This window comes from Mangifera indica, chromosome 4 (assembly GCF_011075055.1).
Source record: "Mangifera indica cultivar Alphonso chromosome 4, CATAS_Mindica_2.1, whole genome shotgun sequence".
In the NCBI taxonomy this organism is placed as follows: Eukaryota; Viridiplantae; Streptophyta; class Magnoliopsida; order Sapindales; family Anacardiaceae; genus Mangifera; species Mangifera indica.
In genome coordinates this window covers 15,128,165-15,145,325 of record NC_058140.1, presented here as the reverse complement: position 1 = coordinate 15,145,325, position 17,161 = coordinate 15,128,165, and the positions used below count along the sequence as shown (strand labels likewise).

Here is a 17,161-nt window from a genome sequence, read left to right as displayed (position 1 = left end):
ATTATTTTATTATTAGATGTTATTTTATTTTTAATTTAAAATTATTTAATCGTACAGTGGCATTATTATTTTGTATAAAATTATATATATTATTTATACACGTAATATTATTATACTAAAATTCAGGAATGGGATGTTTTTTAATCTTAAAAAGTTTACGGTGGTGTTATCGTTTTTATAGCTTTCTGTAATCTGGGGTTGTCAGCTGATATAGTGTGGGAGTGCTTCTTGCATGTCATCTGTAGAGAAGAATCTGCAATAATTCCCATCAACTTTAGCCGTATTATTTATATGGTATCAACAAGGGAGGAGCTATTAACACCAAAATTTTGGAAACTTGTACATAGTTCTTCAATTTCATTTTTCAAATATTCAGGTTCTATGCTTTGATCACTCTCATCTGGTAATTTTTACCTTCAAATATAATTATCTAACGCCATATTTTTTAGTATTTACTTCAATTTTACATTTTTACCAACAAATATAGTTTTTTTAACTCCCATCATTCGCTGTCTCATGCTTGATGTCTCTCTCAACATAAGGCATGCAGCTAGGATTTACCATTTAAGAAACAGGAAAGTCTTTCAACTCCAAACTTAACAACTCAACCGAATTACACATAGTATTGCTCAATCCTAATTGGCCTTAAACACAACATTAAGGTATCAAAACTTCTACTAATAGTGTGGACAGATAGCAAAGCCCACACACAACATAACTAGGAAATCATAGTACAAAACCCGCATTGTTCAATCATATCAGCATTCCCAGCCTAGATAACTTGACAACAGATGTGAATCTTCAAATTGTACATGAACCTAAACCATTCCATTATGCTAATTCAACATCTGATTCATCAACACCTTCCCTATAAAGCTCAAAATCCTCAGGACTCCATCGACAAATTAGGTGAAGTTTGAAGCTAGCCATCTTGATCCCCAACAACCGCTGCAAAGATGACATAACAGCTCAATTTTCTAAGCAAAAGGAAATATTACAACCAAAATGAATAACAATTACAAAGGCAAACCCAGAATTGAAGCAATAAACATTCTCTGGTGCAAACATGCCAAAAATTTTATGAAGTTTGCAATACTTTCAAACTAGAGAATAGGATGCTCTGGTCCTATGGATCAATAAAATATTGCAATACCGTAATGGCTTTATTAGGACTGACTACATGGATAAGGACATCTGCGTACTCCATATAGAATACACAAATCAATACTTTAAAGCACATTGACAAATGTTACTTTTTTAATTAACTTGAACAAAAATAACAGCAAAGCACAAAAACTGAATGAAATTTTGAAAATTTATATACAATAATCAAGCACACACCGCTAGGCCAACTTGGGCCTCCCCATGATACTTAAAAATTAAGCAAAAAGTGCAGAACAAACCAGTATACGAGCCGACTCAGGCGACAAAGGCTTTCCCTCTTCACACACAACAAAATCTGAAACAAGTTCTACCACACCTGTGCATCACAGATAAAATTAATATTAAAAAATTGACTTTCAATGTATGAGGCATGGCAGCTAAAAGAAAGCAATAAAGCTCACCTTTGTTTAACCGAACAGGCATCCCTTGCTTTCTCAAAAAGGGCTCCATCTCATGTGTGAACTGCTCAAGAGGACCTTCCAAAAGTTCCACCTAAAAAATTTTGGAAGCATACAAAATATATGAATCTAGAAAAAAAAAAACAAGTATATCATATATTCTCATACATGCTAACAAAGTCTGATGTTTCAGACTAACAGAAAAAGCATGAAGTCGGTGACATTGTAGCATTATAAACAACAAAAAAGTTGTGTTTATATAAAAATCTTTCATTCTTCAAATCATTCTTCCTCGGTCATCAATAAAACATTAAAGAGTTGGCATTTTACACTAAAATGCATGATTTGAAGAACTTCATGCAAACCTTTTCTGTTGCAGTGCTTCCTGTCCTTGCAAAGTCATATTCTTCATATTTATTAAATAAACTGCAAAAAATAGAAAAATAAACACAGTGAAAAATGCAGCACACTGTAAATACAGATGTAACACAATATGCAATGAGATAATTTTAACCTAAATTAGAAGGTGTAAAAAGACCTCCAAGCACATGTCGTAAAGTTCAACATAAGCTAGTGGGATTAATGCCCTCTATACGTCAGCTATACTCTTGTCGATCAATTCAAATCATCAACAAAAGAGCAAAGCTTACATCTTCCATGGATTTGATTATTAAGTATACATAAAAAGTATCACTGCCATCAATGATACACGCCCGCAAATAAAAACCCAACAAGATCCATAGAACTCTGAAAAATTACCTCTCAACCTCTTCTTTTGACTTATCTGTAAGGAAAAGACCAGCATCTCCACGAAGCAGCTGATAAGACAGGAAACAAATTAATCAACAGTCAAAACAAACCAAAACTCAACTGCTACCCAAAGCTAAATGCAACTTAACGAACATCTCAAGTAATCAATCTTACTTTATAATTACAAAAACTCTTCAAATCATAATAATAATCCTAAGAACTAAAGCTAATCTTTACCTTGGAAACTTTATGAAGTCCCGGCCTTATCTCATCGGCAACTGACCGTCCCAAAGCTACTTGCATAACTTTGTTTGAGCCAAGAAAGAATCTGTACAAATCATCAACAATAACAAATCATTCATTTGCTTATACGATAACGTATTGAACCAAAACCTTAAAAAAACTTAAAAATAAAAAAGTTCAATCGACTAACCGGCTGGTAGGTTTGAGCTGGTCCCTGAACTCTTTGAACTTAAGATTTCTCATATTCTCAAAAGAGAAAACATAAATAGAGTTGTAATTTTCCACGGCTTCCCTTATCGAATTCACGATCGATTCTTTGTGTTCTCTACCTTTCTTCTTCGTCTTTGACAAAGTAACTGCAATTCATTCATTTAAAATCATTATAAATCAAATCAATCACATGAATTTTTAGTTACACAGAAGAACGACAGGAAGTCCGAGGGAGGACCTGCGCGGTCACGCTTTGACTTCGGCATGGAGTCTGCGGTTTGAACGGCCGCGTATTCGGTGATTATCTCTTCGCGTTTAGGGTTTTAAGAAGTCTCTACTACCGTGCTCGGTTTAGGGCTGTAAGAAAACTTTAAACAGCTTGGGCTAAACCATACTCCACCTAAATAGTGCCCTACGATATTAACTGCCAACACAGCTAAATACTCACTTGGAATTATTTTCCACGCAAATTTACACGAAATAACAAATTTTCATTAACCAAAATAAAAAAAGTTAAATTTCTATTTGTATAATAAATTTTTTATAAAACTTGTTAAATTATTATTGTAAAAAACAAAGTTTAAAACTTAAAATTGTTGTTAGTGACTACTGAAATTACATTATATCATTTAAATTTTAATTAAAATTATATTGAAATTAGTGACTACTGAAATTACATTATATCATTTAAATTTTAATTAAAATTATATTGAAATTGTACAATTTCAATCTATTCCATAAAATCACACCATCAATTTCAACTGATTTCCCACTATTTTAGCATAATTTTATACGAAATTATTTAAATATGATTTTAATCTTAATTTCAATTGTATTAAATATGATTATAAATTTAAAACTAAAAATAATTAAAGTTAAAATTTTAATTTTTTTAATTAAAAAAGTTTAAATAATAATTTTTAATTTGATGAGATGGAGTGTAATTTATTTATAATTTTAAGAATATAAATTATTAATCATATAATATTTATATATTTTATAAATTAATAAAAATTTCATTTCATCATTAAAACTAGTATTTTACCTTTTGACGGAAAGTAGAAAAACGTTGTTTTTTCCTTTCGAACGGTGGAAACATATTGTTATAAGATACTTTGGGTGGAAAATATTCACTCCCAACAGAAAGCAAGTGTTTCATCGGATGGGAGTCCGTGGAGTGAGGGAGTTTTAGAATAACTGTGTCTGGAACTGGAATCCGTTTTAGATGTTTTATGCCCTCTAAAACTTGAAAGGTGCAATGGATGGGTAACAGGTGGAGAGAAGTAATTTTATTAAGAAGAATCAAGTAAAATTTTATATCGAACACTGTAAAATGCCACACAAATTATTAAATTTTAATTAAACATACATCCCTCCCCTATCTATTTATCTTATTTCCTTTCCTTTCCTCTACTTTAACGTTAACCTTATTGTGCACGTATTGAACCTTTCAAAAACCAGAACTCAAGTCAGCCATGGCCTGTTCAAATAGATGAAAAAACAATGAAACCAATGGCAATTTTTTATACGTTTTCTTCATTAGCTTTGTTCAGTTTAAAATTCTCTCAAATGGTAAGAGTCTTTTACATCATTGTAGAATTATCAACAAATGCAAAAACGTCAACCAACAGTACAAAGTTTGAATAAAACCTAACTCTGGTCATCTGCTCTGGCTTCAACAATCGTAACATGACACTCGGCATGCTTCAAGCAATATTCAGTAATCACACTCACGTTACGCCTAAAAACCCTGCATAAAGAAATCAGTAATTATATATATATATATATATATATATATATATATATATATATATATATATATATATATATGAATAGTCTGAAAATGTAGTAAAAATTATATTTACCTTTGAAAAGAAAAAGGAGTTGGAGTAGTTCCCATGACAAGCAAATCAGGATTGACTCGTTTCACTTCATTGCATATCGCTATTTTAGGATCATCACCAAGCCTGATTTCTGAGCTAAATCCAACCTAAACACCATTAACTAATTCTAATCAAATTTATATCAAGGAAAAAATGTGACTAGGAATTGAATCCAATGATTACCGAAATCCTCTGACATCTGCTGCCAAAATATTCCATCATTTTAACCGCTTCGAAATCTTTTGTATAAGCTGTCCAAATATTCATTAATTTAATTTGAATGCTTAATAAAATCATAAGGAAAAGCGACCATACATAAATAATTTGATATAAGACTTTCTATTGGTATGGAATAGTTGGATAACTTCATCATCGAACCACTTTCCACCATTTTCTCGGGAATCAAACAGAAAGACTTCATTTCTTGCACATAACGCACAGAAAATTAACAAAAACAGAACTATAAAAGAGAAACAGATCAATAAGTACGTACGAGAATGTGGACTATGGACATGGAGGAGTTGAAGTTCGAAACGAGTAACGTTAGTGCGAACGATGTTCGTAAGTATCCATTCGAACACTGCTTTGCTGCTTTCCGAGGCGTAGGGATAGCCTTTGCCACTACTCGACTGCGTCAGTTTGACCGCCACCAATATCCGAGTCTTCCGGTTCTCCTCCATACCGAATTGACTCAATCAGTAGATAACTGACTGAGTCTACGCTCTCTCTCTTTCTTTCTCTCTTCGCAATTCTGTTGCTCAGGTTTTGATATTTTTGCTTCTTGATTGTTCTAGAAATTAATGAAGAAGCTCTGATTTATACAGGGGCGCATAAGAGTAACTATGATTATGCGGCGGTGTTTAGTAACGCAACGTGAGCCTGGTTAGTTGTGTGTTAACGGCCATCCCGCCCTGTTCAGTTTCTTCAAATGACCAAAATTTGGTCACAGTAGAGAGTTTACATTCTACTTAAATTTTTACTTTAATTTAATTCTTAGAATAAGCATTCAACAGCATATTTATCTAGGACAAAAAATTCCTCACGAAGAAAATATCCATAAAGATCACGTTATTGGAAAGATACATTACATTTGTCCTAGTCTTTTCACTGCATGCATCGATCACTGTTGGCCTTTCTGCTGCCGAAACACAAACACATTTAAATGCAAGGTTTATAAAAGCTTCGAATTGCTATCTTCTCCTCTACATCTTTGACAAAATATCCTATGCAGCGATAATATAAGCATAATACCACCCAATTTTCTATCAAAAGGAAAAAAAAAATCGTGGGCTTAGGTAGAGGAGAACCCATTTTAAAATGGGCCAAAAGATTTGTTTCCACCCAAGATTTGATTAAAATTCAAATTCATATCTATTAATTTTTAAAAACTCAAATACTCATAATTATGTTAAAATTTATAATTAGAGTTAAAAATAAAAATATTATTTAGTTAAAAATATTTAAAAAATACTAAAAAATTATCACATTTCTTTATAAATTTAAAAATATAATAATTTCTCCTTCATTCAAAATTTAAAAGTGATAATTTTCTCTTAGGGTTTCTATTTTTCTTTGATGACTATCGTTCTTGTTGTCAAAGATCGAAAGACAATGAAGCCTTGCGGTTGAAGATTGACCACCGTTCCCTTGGGTTTTCATTTTTCGTTGGAAAATAACGAAAACCCAACAAAGACAACGAAGTGTCTTCTTTGTCTCTTCGATTGGACGAAAACGTCCTATTTTCAAACCTTGGGAGGGAAATTGCTGTCTTTTTAAACTTATGGGGTAAATGTGATAATTTAAAAATTTTTAAAATATTTTTATCCTAAATTTTAATAATAAATTTTAACAGAATGATAGATATTTGAGATTTTAAAAGTTAACAAACATAAGTTTGGGTTTTCACCAAATCTTCAGTGAGAATAAGTCTTTTGGCTTTTTAAAATATATTCATTCTCTTTTTAAAATTTTAAAGACTTTAATAAAAGTTAAATTAAACTAATATAAATTGAATTGAAATAGACTTTAATGTAATTTTATTTAAACAGATCTTACATCGTCCACAGTGGCTAAAACTGAACTGAAACGTGAAACAAAAGATCTAATTTTAAATGGTTGTCAATATCATTTGGCATTAAGAAATGTAATAGAGCATTCTCCAATGCCTAAGGCCATCGCCAACTTTCAACAAAACCATGGTCTGTTCAACTTCTGAAATATTTATTTATTCCGATTCCATACAAAAAATACTATATTTCTAATTAAAATTGTATGTTAGCTTGTTAGAGTATTACATGGAGACTATATTTCTTATTGAAAATGTTTATAACATAATTAGGATTCAGGTAAACAAAGACTTATATAGTTAAAGTCCTACTTTTTCAAGTAAACAAAAGTATTTGGTTTTGCCAAGACAAAAATACTAAGGAATATCGGGAGAAGATAATTGGGAAGGAAAGATGCATTGAAGAGAGAGAAGTCATCGAGAGATCACTGGATAACTGGAAACCTATTAGAGGTGAAAATATAGTTTTTCAAAATTTAATTATAAAAAAATTATTAATTTTTAGAGTTTAAAAAAATAAATAAAATTTTATTTTTAAAACTAATAAATTTTATAATGACACATACATAAATAAATAAAAAAATATATATATATATATTGAATTAAAAATTATTATTAATATAAATTTATATTTGGGAGAGAAAAATGGTTTATATATTTAGTAAGTCAACCAATGTTTTAAAGTCAAACCATCGGTGGCTTAAAACTTATCCACAAATGACCAGCTGCCCTGCCAATAGTTACCCATTTTCACTTTAGTCCCTGTGGAAAAGCAGCAGCCATGTCCAGAGACAACAGTGCCGGAGCTCATATTCTCGTCTTTCCTTACCCTGCTCAAGGTCACATGCTTCCGGTGCTCGATCTCACCCACCAATTAGCTCTTCGTAATCTTACCATCACCATCGTCATCACCCCCAGAAACCTACCTTGTCTCACTCCCCTTCTCACTGCTCACCCCGATATTCAAACCTTGGTCCTCCCTTTCCCCTTTCATCCATCAATTCCTGATGGCGTTGAAAACGTTAAAGACTTGGGCTGCACTGGTAACGTGCCCATTATGAATGCTCTAGGCAATCTCTTTGACCCAGTTTCCCACTGGTTTCATTCCCACCCTAACCCTCCTGTTGCGATTCTTTCTGATTTCTTCTTGGGATGGACTTTACGCCTTGCTTATCACCTCAACATCGTCAGGATTGCTTTTTTCTCTTCCGGTTCGTTTTTAGCCTCGGTTTTCGAATATATTTGGTATCACTTGGATGAAATCAAGTCTGGGTCTGCTATTCAGCTTCATAAATTGCCAGGATCTCCCATTTTAAGTGAAGAGCATCTGCCTACCGCAGTTCGACTGTATAAGAGGGACGATCCACAAATGGAGTTTGTGAAAGAGGGCCTTGTTGCAAATTTTTCGAGTTGGGGTTGCGTTTTCAATTCTTCCGAGGCACTGGAAGGTGTGTATTTGGATTATTTGAAGACGACCATGGGTAACGACCGGGTTTTCGGTGTCGGACCATTGAGTTTGGTGGGTCTTAATTTAACGAATAGGAAAGACCCGGGTTTTGACCCGAGTGATAGTGTCTTCGAGTGGCTGGACAAATGCCCGGATGGATCTGTTCTATATGTTTGCTTTGGGAGTCAAAAAGCGTTAAACAAAGAACAAATGGAGGCCTTGGCAACAGGAATCGAGAGAAGTGGGATCCGATTCTTGTGGGTTGTTAAAACGGGTTTTACCGGGCAGGCAGATGGTAAATACGGGTTAATACCGGATGGCTTTGAGGAGCGAGTTGCAGACAGAGGGTTGATATTAAAAGGTTGGGTTCCCCAAGTGGCAATATTGAATCACAAAGCGGTGGGTGGATTTTTAAGTCATTGCGGGTGGAACTCTACTTTGGAAGCGATAGTGGGCGGGGTGATGATATTGGCTTGGCCAATGGAGGCTGACCAATTTGTTAATGCGAAGCTCTTGGTTGATGACATGGGTGTGGCTGTTAGAGTGTGTGAGGGTGCTGAGTCGGTGCCTGACTCCGCCGAGTTAGGGGGGATTATTTCGGAGTCATTCAGTGAAGTTGGACAAGTGAAGATTAAAGCCAAGGAGTTGAAAGAGAAGGCTTTAGCGGCGGTGGAGAGCGGTGGGAGCTCATATCGGGAATTGGATAGACTCGTGCAAGAACTGACTGGTCTTCAGCATGTCGAATGAAATATAGTTATGTTGTGAATGAGAACGACATTGTCGTCTGACTATCTCCGCACACGACTATTGTTAGGAAAACTATATTATATTTTCTTAATTCAGTGCTTCATATGCATATTATTTCATTGGTATGAAAATATTTTAATAATATGGTCTTTTTAGAGGACACATAAATATATTACACTTTAATTATGTGATAAATACGGCTTATTAAATCATTGTTTTAAAAAGGAAATTAAATGAGAGAAATGGAATTCAAGGAGAATCAAATATAAAATTAATCAATAAATCAAACTTTTATGGTTCAAGGTATGTGTATAATTTTTTTTTTATTATATTATTTGTGAAAATCAACTGTTCAAGTTTCTGAAATTTATGTTTACGCATTATTAGGACGTAGAAATGATTGTATCGTTGCCATGAATGTAGAGAGAAATAATTTTTTATATGATTATATGCAAATTAGTGTTTGTATATTGAATAATTAAATATTATAATATAAATTAGGGTTTTCATCGATACACTTTGATTCTATGCAATTTCAGTGTGTTTTATGATTCGATTAAAAAATTTTTAATTGATATCAAAGTTCGGTTTAAAAACTAATGTTGCTTTTGAGGTGTTCTATCACACCTATTTTAAGATTTTGAAACATTAAATTCAATTTTTGTATATTTTTCAAGAAATTAATACTTTATAAAAAAATATATTTAATAAATAGATCTTAAATTTTTAATAAAGGACATGTCATCAAAGAAGATATCTAATAAAAAAATAATTAGGAAGATATTTAGATAAAAAATGGGATTTATATTAAAGAACAATGGGTAGAAAATGAAATTAAGAATGTATTTATAATTCAAATAACAATAAACATTCTCTCTGTAAAGTGATAATAGCCTTTTTAAGTAAAATTAAATAAATTTTGATATAATTTAGTAAATATAGGCAAGTAGCAGGAATATTATCGTAAATTTACCTCATATTTATGCGACCTATTGGTGCAGAAAAACGACCAGCCGTTGAGAAGTTAGCTAGCCAAGGGAACGGCAATTACAAGACCGCCCCCGATTTCATTTCATTTCATATACCACAACTCAGCGACCAAAACGAGCCCGACTGAGTCAACTAGAGAACTCGCCGAGTTGACTCACTCTTAAAATCTTACTCTATCTGATTAGGTTGTCGTCGTCTACTCGTCCAACTCTCCATCAAAACCCTTCGTTCTCTTCCATTTTGTTCCTCTCTCTTAATTCTCTCCTTCTCTGGAGGGAGAAACAGAAAAAATAAAAAAAAGGTTAATCATTTTACTCCTCTACAAATTTTTTCGGGAAAATAAGCTCGTGGAAATTTGCTCGGTCCAAACACTGAATCATGTCTTACATAATGCTCCCTACCACCGCCAAAACCTTATCATCGTTTACGCCTCCGAGTTTACCGATACCTCGACTCTGTCTGAGTCAACCGGGTAGCCAGGCGATGTCCGTCAAGATTCGGAGGAGGAGCTTAAACGTGACGTGTTCGGCGCCGGTTGTTGATGGCGGAGAGAGTTCCGTGGCTGGCTTGGAAAGGTGTTATGCTGCGCCGAGTGCGTCCGCATCTGGTTCGAGTTTGGAATTCGGTCCAGTTATGAAGGGAGGACAGCACGGCGCTTTCGGTGCTGTTACTTTAGAGAAGGGGAAGCTTGACTTGACGCAGAAACAATCGCAGTCGAGCCCTGAGGTCAGTTGTTCATCAATTGAAATTGAAATTCAGTTTGGCTGATAGCCAAACTTGGAATTCACTAAATTTCTAATTTTGTTGTATTAAATTTGTTTATTTTGATTCTTTATTGTTGAATGAAGTATGTTAATGTCATAGAAAGTGTTCCGTTGGGGTAATTTGATTCATTCAATTGGGATAAGTTCATTGATCCGCAGAGGTTTCTATTGGTTTACTTTTCTATGTCTCTGCCTTAGGAGGTTTACTATATATTTTTTCCGGTGAATGTTTCTTCTACGTTAGAGTTAAATTCAAGGCAGGTTAATGAAATTAAGTCTTAGATTCTACATTTTTTATCTAGAGGGAGATTTATTAATTGAATGGCATACTGTAAGTATAATTTTCTATAATTTAGCAAGATTTAAGTGGACTCAAACAGTCTCCACAAAATTAGCTCTCACCATGAATATTGAGACTTGGGTTTGCCTTCTGTTGTGAGCAGTGATAATTTGATTGAAAATAGAACTTTATAGCTTACTTGCTGGTTTACCTGGTAATGTTGATACTGAATTTTAGTAGTGAAACCAATTATTTTCATGTAGAAAGCCGTTTTAGGAATTTATGGACCTTGGTATTGCCTTAAAATCATCTCATGTATATTTACATAGCACTACGTTGTATTATTATTATTTTGGTTAGAATTCTGTTGAAAACTTCAACTGCCTTTTTTGGCTAGAAGTTCACAGTTGTTATGTTGTCTTCATGATGTGTATATTCTAATATTTGTTTGAGAGTTTGTGTAGCTATCTTTTATTTGCCGGTTCAGGCAACTTAGTCTATGAGTATTGATATCAAAATTATTAGAAGCATATTTTAGGAATATTTGTATTTTGAACGGCTTATTGACAATGAATAAAGTGGAATAGATGGGATTTAAGTTGTGGATAAAAGCCCTATTACAGGGGCTGTTGTCGGCTATGGGAGGCATCTGAGAACGATGACAGTGTTCGTAAGGAATATAGGTCATTTGGGTCCATTAAAAATAGGGGAAAGGCTAGAATTTCAAATATAGAATTGAAGTTTTGATGGAAATCAATAAATTGAGGTTCATTAGGTTGTGATTTTTTTCTTCTGATAAGAATTTAGAATACTTTTTTTTTTTCCTTCTTTGTGGAATTTTTACAAGGACTATTTGTAATAGCTTTTGTTTGTTTGATTTATAATTATTTAAGTGCTATTTCAGGTTGTTTTTGGGTATCTTAAAATTTTCATTTCAAGTTGATAAATGGGTTCTTAGAGAAACTTGAAATACTTGTGAATTCCAAGTGAGAAATGAACTTTTCAAGAGTCAATTTTTTTTTTTAAAATATTGTTAACCAATTAATATACTTGAAAAGAGCAGATCTTCAGGTCATTTCAGAAGCATGTCAAACATATGATTAAATGCTTTACTTCTAAATTGTAATTTAAACTATTGGAAGGTGATGAATTTAAAATCATGGACTATCACCAAAGCTTTATGAGATTTCTTTAACACTTTGGACTCAATAAAGTTAACATTCTACAGTAATACGAATTAGTAAAGTATAACCCAGAGGAGAGAAGATAAAAGACCATGATTTTTTATGAGAGTAATGCAAGGACCACCAAGCCATCTATGAAATAGATTGATTTTCTAATTTAATTTCCTTGGCTTGTATCACATTTGCTTATTCCTTCTTTTAAATGATTATGGTTTAGTTGAAGTCAGAAAGCATGCAGGCAATTATTGTACGTATTACTTATCATATAGTGTATCTGTCTTATTTATAATCTTTTTCCCTTTTCACATTGTCTGCAATTAGTATTTTATCCACTTAGTCAAAATCAAGGTCCTCTGGCCATTTAAAGCTTTGTAAGATTTTCTGAATCCATTTTTTTTCCTGGTAAATTATTGATAATTTTTGCCATTTGTAAAGGTTTGGAACATTTGAAACCGAATTTTGAACTTTCCTCACAAACGTAAAAACACAAATTGAGCGCTACTCCTGTCTGTTGCATGTTTGAAACCACTGTCATCCATATCATATACTTCTATCCTCTACATGGCATTTTATGAATCAAAAAAATTATAGAAGATGCCCTAAACCTTTTTGATAAAGTCACTCCTATACAGTTTATTGCCTTGTAAGCATACCATAAGAAGAAATTCTGGCATTTTATCCCTGTAAGAGCCCCAATTGTAGCACAGTATAGGAAGTTTGTAAAGAAGCTATTGAACAACCAAGAATTACTACTAGTCATCACCTTCCTGTGCAGATTTGTATGGTACTCCCTTCACCAAAATACTCAGTCCCGAGGCCTTAAAGGCCTCAACTGTCTTACTATGCTCTGTGGAATAAAAAGGGCAGTCAGCCTGAAGGTGTGGGACAATATCTCTACCATTTTAAGTGCTAACCAGTCACACCCTTCTTGGAATTATGGATTCTATGAGTGAAGTTCAATAGAAGATAAACAGTCGTGCAGGTAGTTCCTGGTGACTGGAATTGCATGGTTGTGAATACTTAGTGGTTCAATCTTTCCTACTGCCCAGCTAGGTTTTTTTTAAATACGAATTAATGTTGCTGACATTCTAATTCCTTTTCACCTCAATAATTGTCATGAACACGTGTAGTAATATTTATTGTACTTCTCTCTTGGGTTTAAAATTCATATCATAATCTGCTTTATCGTCCGAATGTTCTTCTTTGTCCTTACGATATCTTAGGTGTAGTACTCATATCTTTGGACCTTCATGATTAATTTAAGATATGGTCATTTGTAAAATTCAGAGAACTCTGGTTCAAGGTTGTGCTTTTATGTAACATCTAAGCTTAATTATTTCATCCTCAAGTTGAATTGAATTACTATTTTCTTCCATACTGTTGAACTGTTTGAGCAAAGTGGCTAACTCATTTTAAAATACAGCTTGCAGTGGGTGGAGGAGGGGGTGATATTGGAAAGAAAATCAACCATGGTGGTGGTGATGGAGGTGATGATGATGGTGATGATGATGACTACTTCGATGATTTTGATGATGGTGATGAGGGAGATGAGAATGGACTTTTTCGGAGGCGGATGCTTCTTGAAGAGGTTGGAGCCCCTATAGACCCAATTAGACTTACTAAAGAATTGTTGATTAAATAATTTTATAAATAAGTAAATCTCTGTTTTCTAACTTAAATTCCCTTGTGTCACTAATTGACTTACTTTCTACCAGCTCTTTGATCGAAAATTTTTAGAAGCGGTGTTGAATGAATGGCAGAAGACTATGATGGATCTACCTGCTGGATTCCGACAAGCTTATGAGATGGTGTAGTCTCTCTCCATGCATATGTTTATCTGTCTTTTGGTTCTAATGGCTAGAAACTCACTTTAATATTGCTTCTAGGGATTAGTCAGCTCTGCTCAATTGGTAAAATTTCTAGCAATTAATGCTAGACCAACCACCACCAGATTTATTTCACGAGCAATTCCTGAAGGAATTTCCAGGGCATTCATTGGCAGGTAATGTCTCGGTGCCTTAGAATAGTTGGCATAGTTTATAAGAGCTATTTATTTACAATTTTCTATATTTCCTTCTGGATTAAATTATCATTTGTGTCTTGAATGTTTTTGTGAATTTTCTGCTTCACATAATTTTCTTTTTCAATCAACCAAGTTTATAATGTGAAGTATTTATTAAATTGTTCTTTATCTCTACCATCCCTCTCGCTCTCACTCTTTTGGTTTTCAAATATCTAGGATGCATTTTGAATCTATGATGAGACTGAAAAGTTTGAAGTTCAAACGGCTAAAACTTAGTCTAGGAACAGCATTAATTTGTTTTTTCATTTTGACAAAACTTGGAAAATATTGGATTTCCTTCATTTGATTGGTTTCTTATGCTGTAAATTAAAGTTTCATCTAGTCTTCTATTTAGTGAAGAACATTGAACTATGCTATGTCCTAAGAGCACTTGTTTCTTAGATTATACATTCATACTCCGGTGTGGATTTTATCGTCCAGAATTATGATCTTACTTGTCCAAAATGTGAAATACTTCTGACATAGGGTATATGTATATCCTTTCCAGTTCAGTAATGAGTGTTAAATTAAATCTATATTTTTGGTTTGTCATCAGATTACTTATGTAATAAATTATTGTTGCCACAGAATGATTGCAGATCCTGCCTTTTTATATAAGCTTCTTTTAGAGCAGGCTGCTACTATTGGTTGCACTGCATGGTGGGAGTTCAAGAATCGTAAGGAGAGGTATTCTTTTGTTTCTCTTGTAACAGCTATCCCATTTGCTTGTGCTTCTGTTTTATGTATGTAGACTTATAAATGAGTGTTTTTGTGGAATTACAGGATAAAGCAAGAATGGGATCTTGCCCTTACTAATGTGCTCACAGTAATGGCATGCAATGCTTTTGTTGTTTGGTCACTTGCCCCTTGTCGTTCTTATGGAAATACATTTCGGTTTGACCTGCAAAATACATTGCAGAAGCTCCCGAACAATGTATTTGAAAAGAGTTACCCACTTAGAGAATTTGACTTGCAAAAGAGAATCCACTCCCTGTTCTTTAAGGCTGCTGAGTTGTGTATGGTGGGATTAACTGCTGGAGCAGTGCAAGGTTCTTTGTCAAATTTTTTGGCTGGTAAAAAGAAAGAAAGGTAATCAATGTTGAAAAGTAATTTTTTCCCCTGTTTTGTTGCAGTGTTCATATTTTTGTAGAATAATGAAAAGCTAGAAGTTGTTTCTTTGCCGGGTATGTCAGTCAGATTTTTGTTAAGTTTGTGCATCCTTTGAATTGTTTGACAGGTTATCCATGACAATCCCAACTGTGAGTACTAATGCGCTTGGTTATGGTGCTTTCCTTGGACTTTATGCAAACTTGAGATATCAGCTGTTATGCGGATTTGATAGAGCAGTTGTCAACCATTTTGATGTTATTGGAGTCACGTTGTTCTTGAGCACAGCTTTAAGGTCTCTCTCTTTCTAAAACTAAAATTGATTTATCTGTAGTTGTATGTCCTATTATAATTGATAGAGTTAAAACTTTTCTTGACAGCCCAAATTTCTCTTTTTTAACATTTGTATGTATGATACTGTGGACGGGAAATGATTCATGTTAGTCTTTGGACATAATATTAATTAATAAAATTATGTGCACAAAATTTGAGTATACAATTGAATACATAGATAATATGTTATCATGTGATCGAGTGATTATGAATTAAAGATAAAGTAACACTCAATCACACAATGACATATCATTTATGTACTTAAAAGTGTGTATATATAACATTGTATGAAACTCTGTATACTGCCTAGCAAAGGTTAGGTATTAAACTTCCTCGTCGTATCTTAAAATTTCTAGAACTAAAGTAGTCCTCATCACATTTCTGAAACACGTTAATGCCAAGACTGTTTTTGAAATGGTGCAAAATATTAGCTTGGCTTGAAATTGCTCTGTTTTACACTGAACACTTGAGCAGAAGAATTGATTTCACTGTGTAGGAGGCTTGATAAACCATTCTTCAGCCGCTACAACAGGCAAATTGGATTCTGTTGATGTTTTTGTTGTCTAACTTCTCATGTGAACCCATGCAGGATATTAAATGATCAATTAGGAGAAAGATCAAGGCTTGCTTGGCTAGGCATAGAGGCAGATCCTCTGGTTCAATCAGATGAACTTTTGAAGGCTGCTTACAACAGGCCATCTGAGGATGTTGCTGGGTCATCTTCAAAATGGTTTATATCAAAGAATGCCATTGTTTCTGGGCTTGGTCTCCTTGGCATCAAGCAAGGAAATGTGTATGATGGTGAAGCACGGGCTCCAAAGGCTCGAAGGAAGAGGATTGTCCGGAAGAAGGTAAGTGCAACTTCAGCATAAATTTGCATTCAGCAGAATCCAATTTTGTTGCCGGCCAGCAAGACAGCTTGTAGGTCCACGTAAATCCTTGATAAATAAACAACAATTTGGAGAAGGTTTTTTCCTAGTCCTGGCAATTTATAGGTATCTGGTAGAGGGATTAACCAATTGCAGCAGTTTTTTTTTATTGTTAATGTAACATCATGAGGATTAATTTTTGTGAAGAGCTATCAAATTCTTTCACTTTGTTTTGTTTTTTGATGTCAAAATGCCATGTGACAACGTAGTATGTTCCAATTTTTATCTTTGAATATTTTAGCTAACAATTGTTTTTAACTCTTAAATCATCAGTTCTATCCTTAAGAATAGGTGAATGAAATTGTTTCTAAGGAAGATAAAATTTTTAATATTGCATTTCCACCCTTGTCTTAAGACGGTTGAGGTAGTTAAGCTTTATTGAATAGATGGACTAATATTTTAATTCTTTCTTCCCTTCATGAAATTTATACATAAATAAATTATTATGTGAATATTTGCTTATTAATTCTTAAGATTAGATAATTTTAAATTAAAGATAAAATAATATTTAATAATATAATGATATGTTATTATTTGTTTATAAAGATGTATATATAATTTTATTGTTTTGAAATTTTTAGCATTTTGATGTGCCTGTTCATGAC

General features: G+C 33.5%; 4 protein-coding genes across 4 annotated transcripts; 2 read left to right on the top strand and 2 right to left on the bottom strand.

Moving 5' to 3' along the window:
- Positions 1-563: 563 nt before the first annotated feature.
- LOC123214434 (mRNA turnover protein 4 homolog) lies at positions 564-3,183 on the bottom strand. Its single transcript, XM_044634190.1, has 8 exons — positions 3,004-3,183; positions 2,746-2,911; positions 2,550-2,640; positions 2,322-2,380; positions 1,928-1,988; positions 1,566-1,656; positions 1,404-1,480; positions 564-948 (listed from the first exon to the last, which is right to left on the bottom strand). The coding sequence occupies exons 1-8, from the start codon at positions 3,029-3,031 to the stop codon at positions 832-834; spliced, it is 690 nt and encodes a 229-aa protein (XP_044490125.1). The 5' UTR covers positions 3,032-3,183; the 3' UTR covers positions 564-831.
- Positions 3,184-4,321: 1,138 nt separating this feature from the next.
- LOC123214433 (universal stress protein A-like protein) lies at positions 4,322-5,435 on the bottom strand. Its single transcript, XM_044634189.1, has 4 exons — positions 5,142-5,435; positions 4,832-4,899; positions 4,631-4,755; positions 4,322-4,515 (listed from the first exon to the last, which is right to left on the bottom strand). Exons 1-4 carry the CDS (start codon positions 5,326-5,328, stop codon positions 4,416-4,418), a joined length of 480 nt encoding a protein of 159 aa, XP_044490124.1. The 5' UTR covers positions 5,329-5,435; the 3' UTR covers positions 4,322-4,415.
- Positions 5,436-7,403: 1,968 nt separating this feature from the next.
- LOC123214431 (UDP-glycosyltransferase 89A2-like) lies at positions 7,404-9,102 on the top strand. The gene has a single exon (XM_044634188.1). The coding sequence runs from the start codon at positions 7,495-7,497 to the stop codon at positions 8,905-8,907; it is 1,413 nt and encodes a 470-aa protein (XP_044490123.1). The 5' UTR covers positions 7,404-7,494; the 3' UTR covers positions 8,908-9,102.
- A 988-nt stretch (positions 9,103-10,090) lies between these two features.
- Positions 10,091-16,731, top strand: LOC123214430 (protein RETICULATA-RELATED 1, chloroplastic). The gene is made up of 8 exons (XM_044634187.1): positions 10,091-10,623; positions 13,549-13,713; positions 13,841-13,933; positions 14,012-14,127; positions 14,776-14,874; positions 14,971-15,276; positions 15,425-15,589; positions 16,217-16,731. The coding sequence occupies exons 1-8, from the start codon at positions 10,276-10,278 to the stop codon at positions 16,497-16,499; spliced, it is 1,575 nt and encodes a 524-aa protein (XP_044490122.1). The 5' UTR covers positions 10,091-10,275; the 3' UTR covers positions 16,500-16,731.
- The last annotated feature ends 430 nt before the right edge of the window (positions 16,732-17,161 follow it).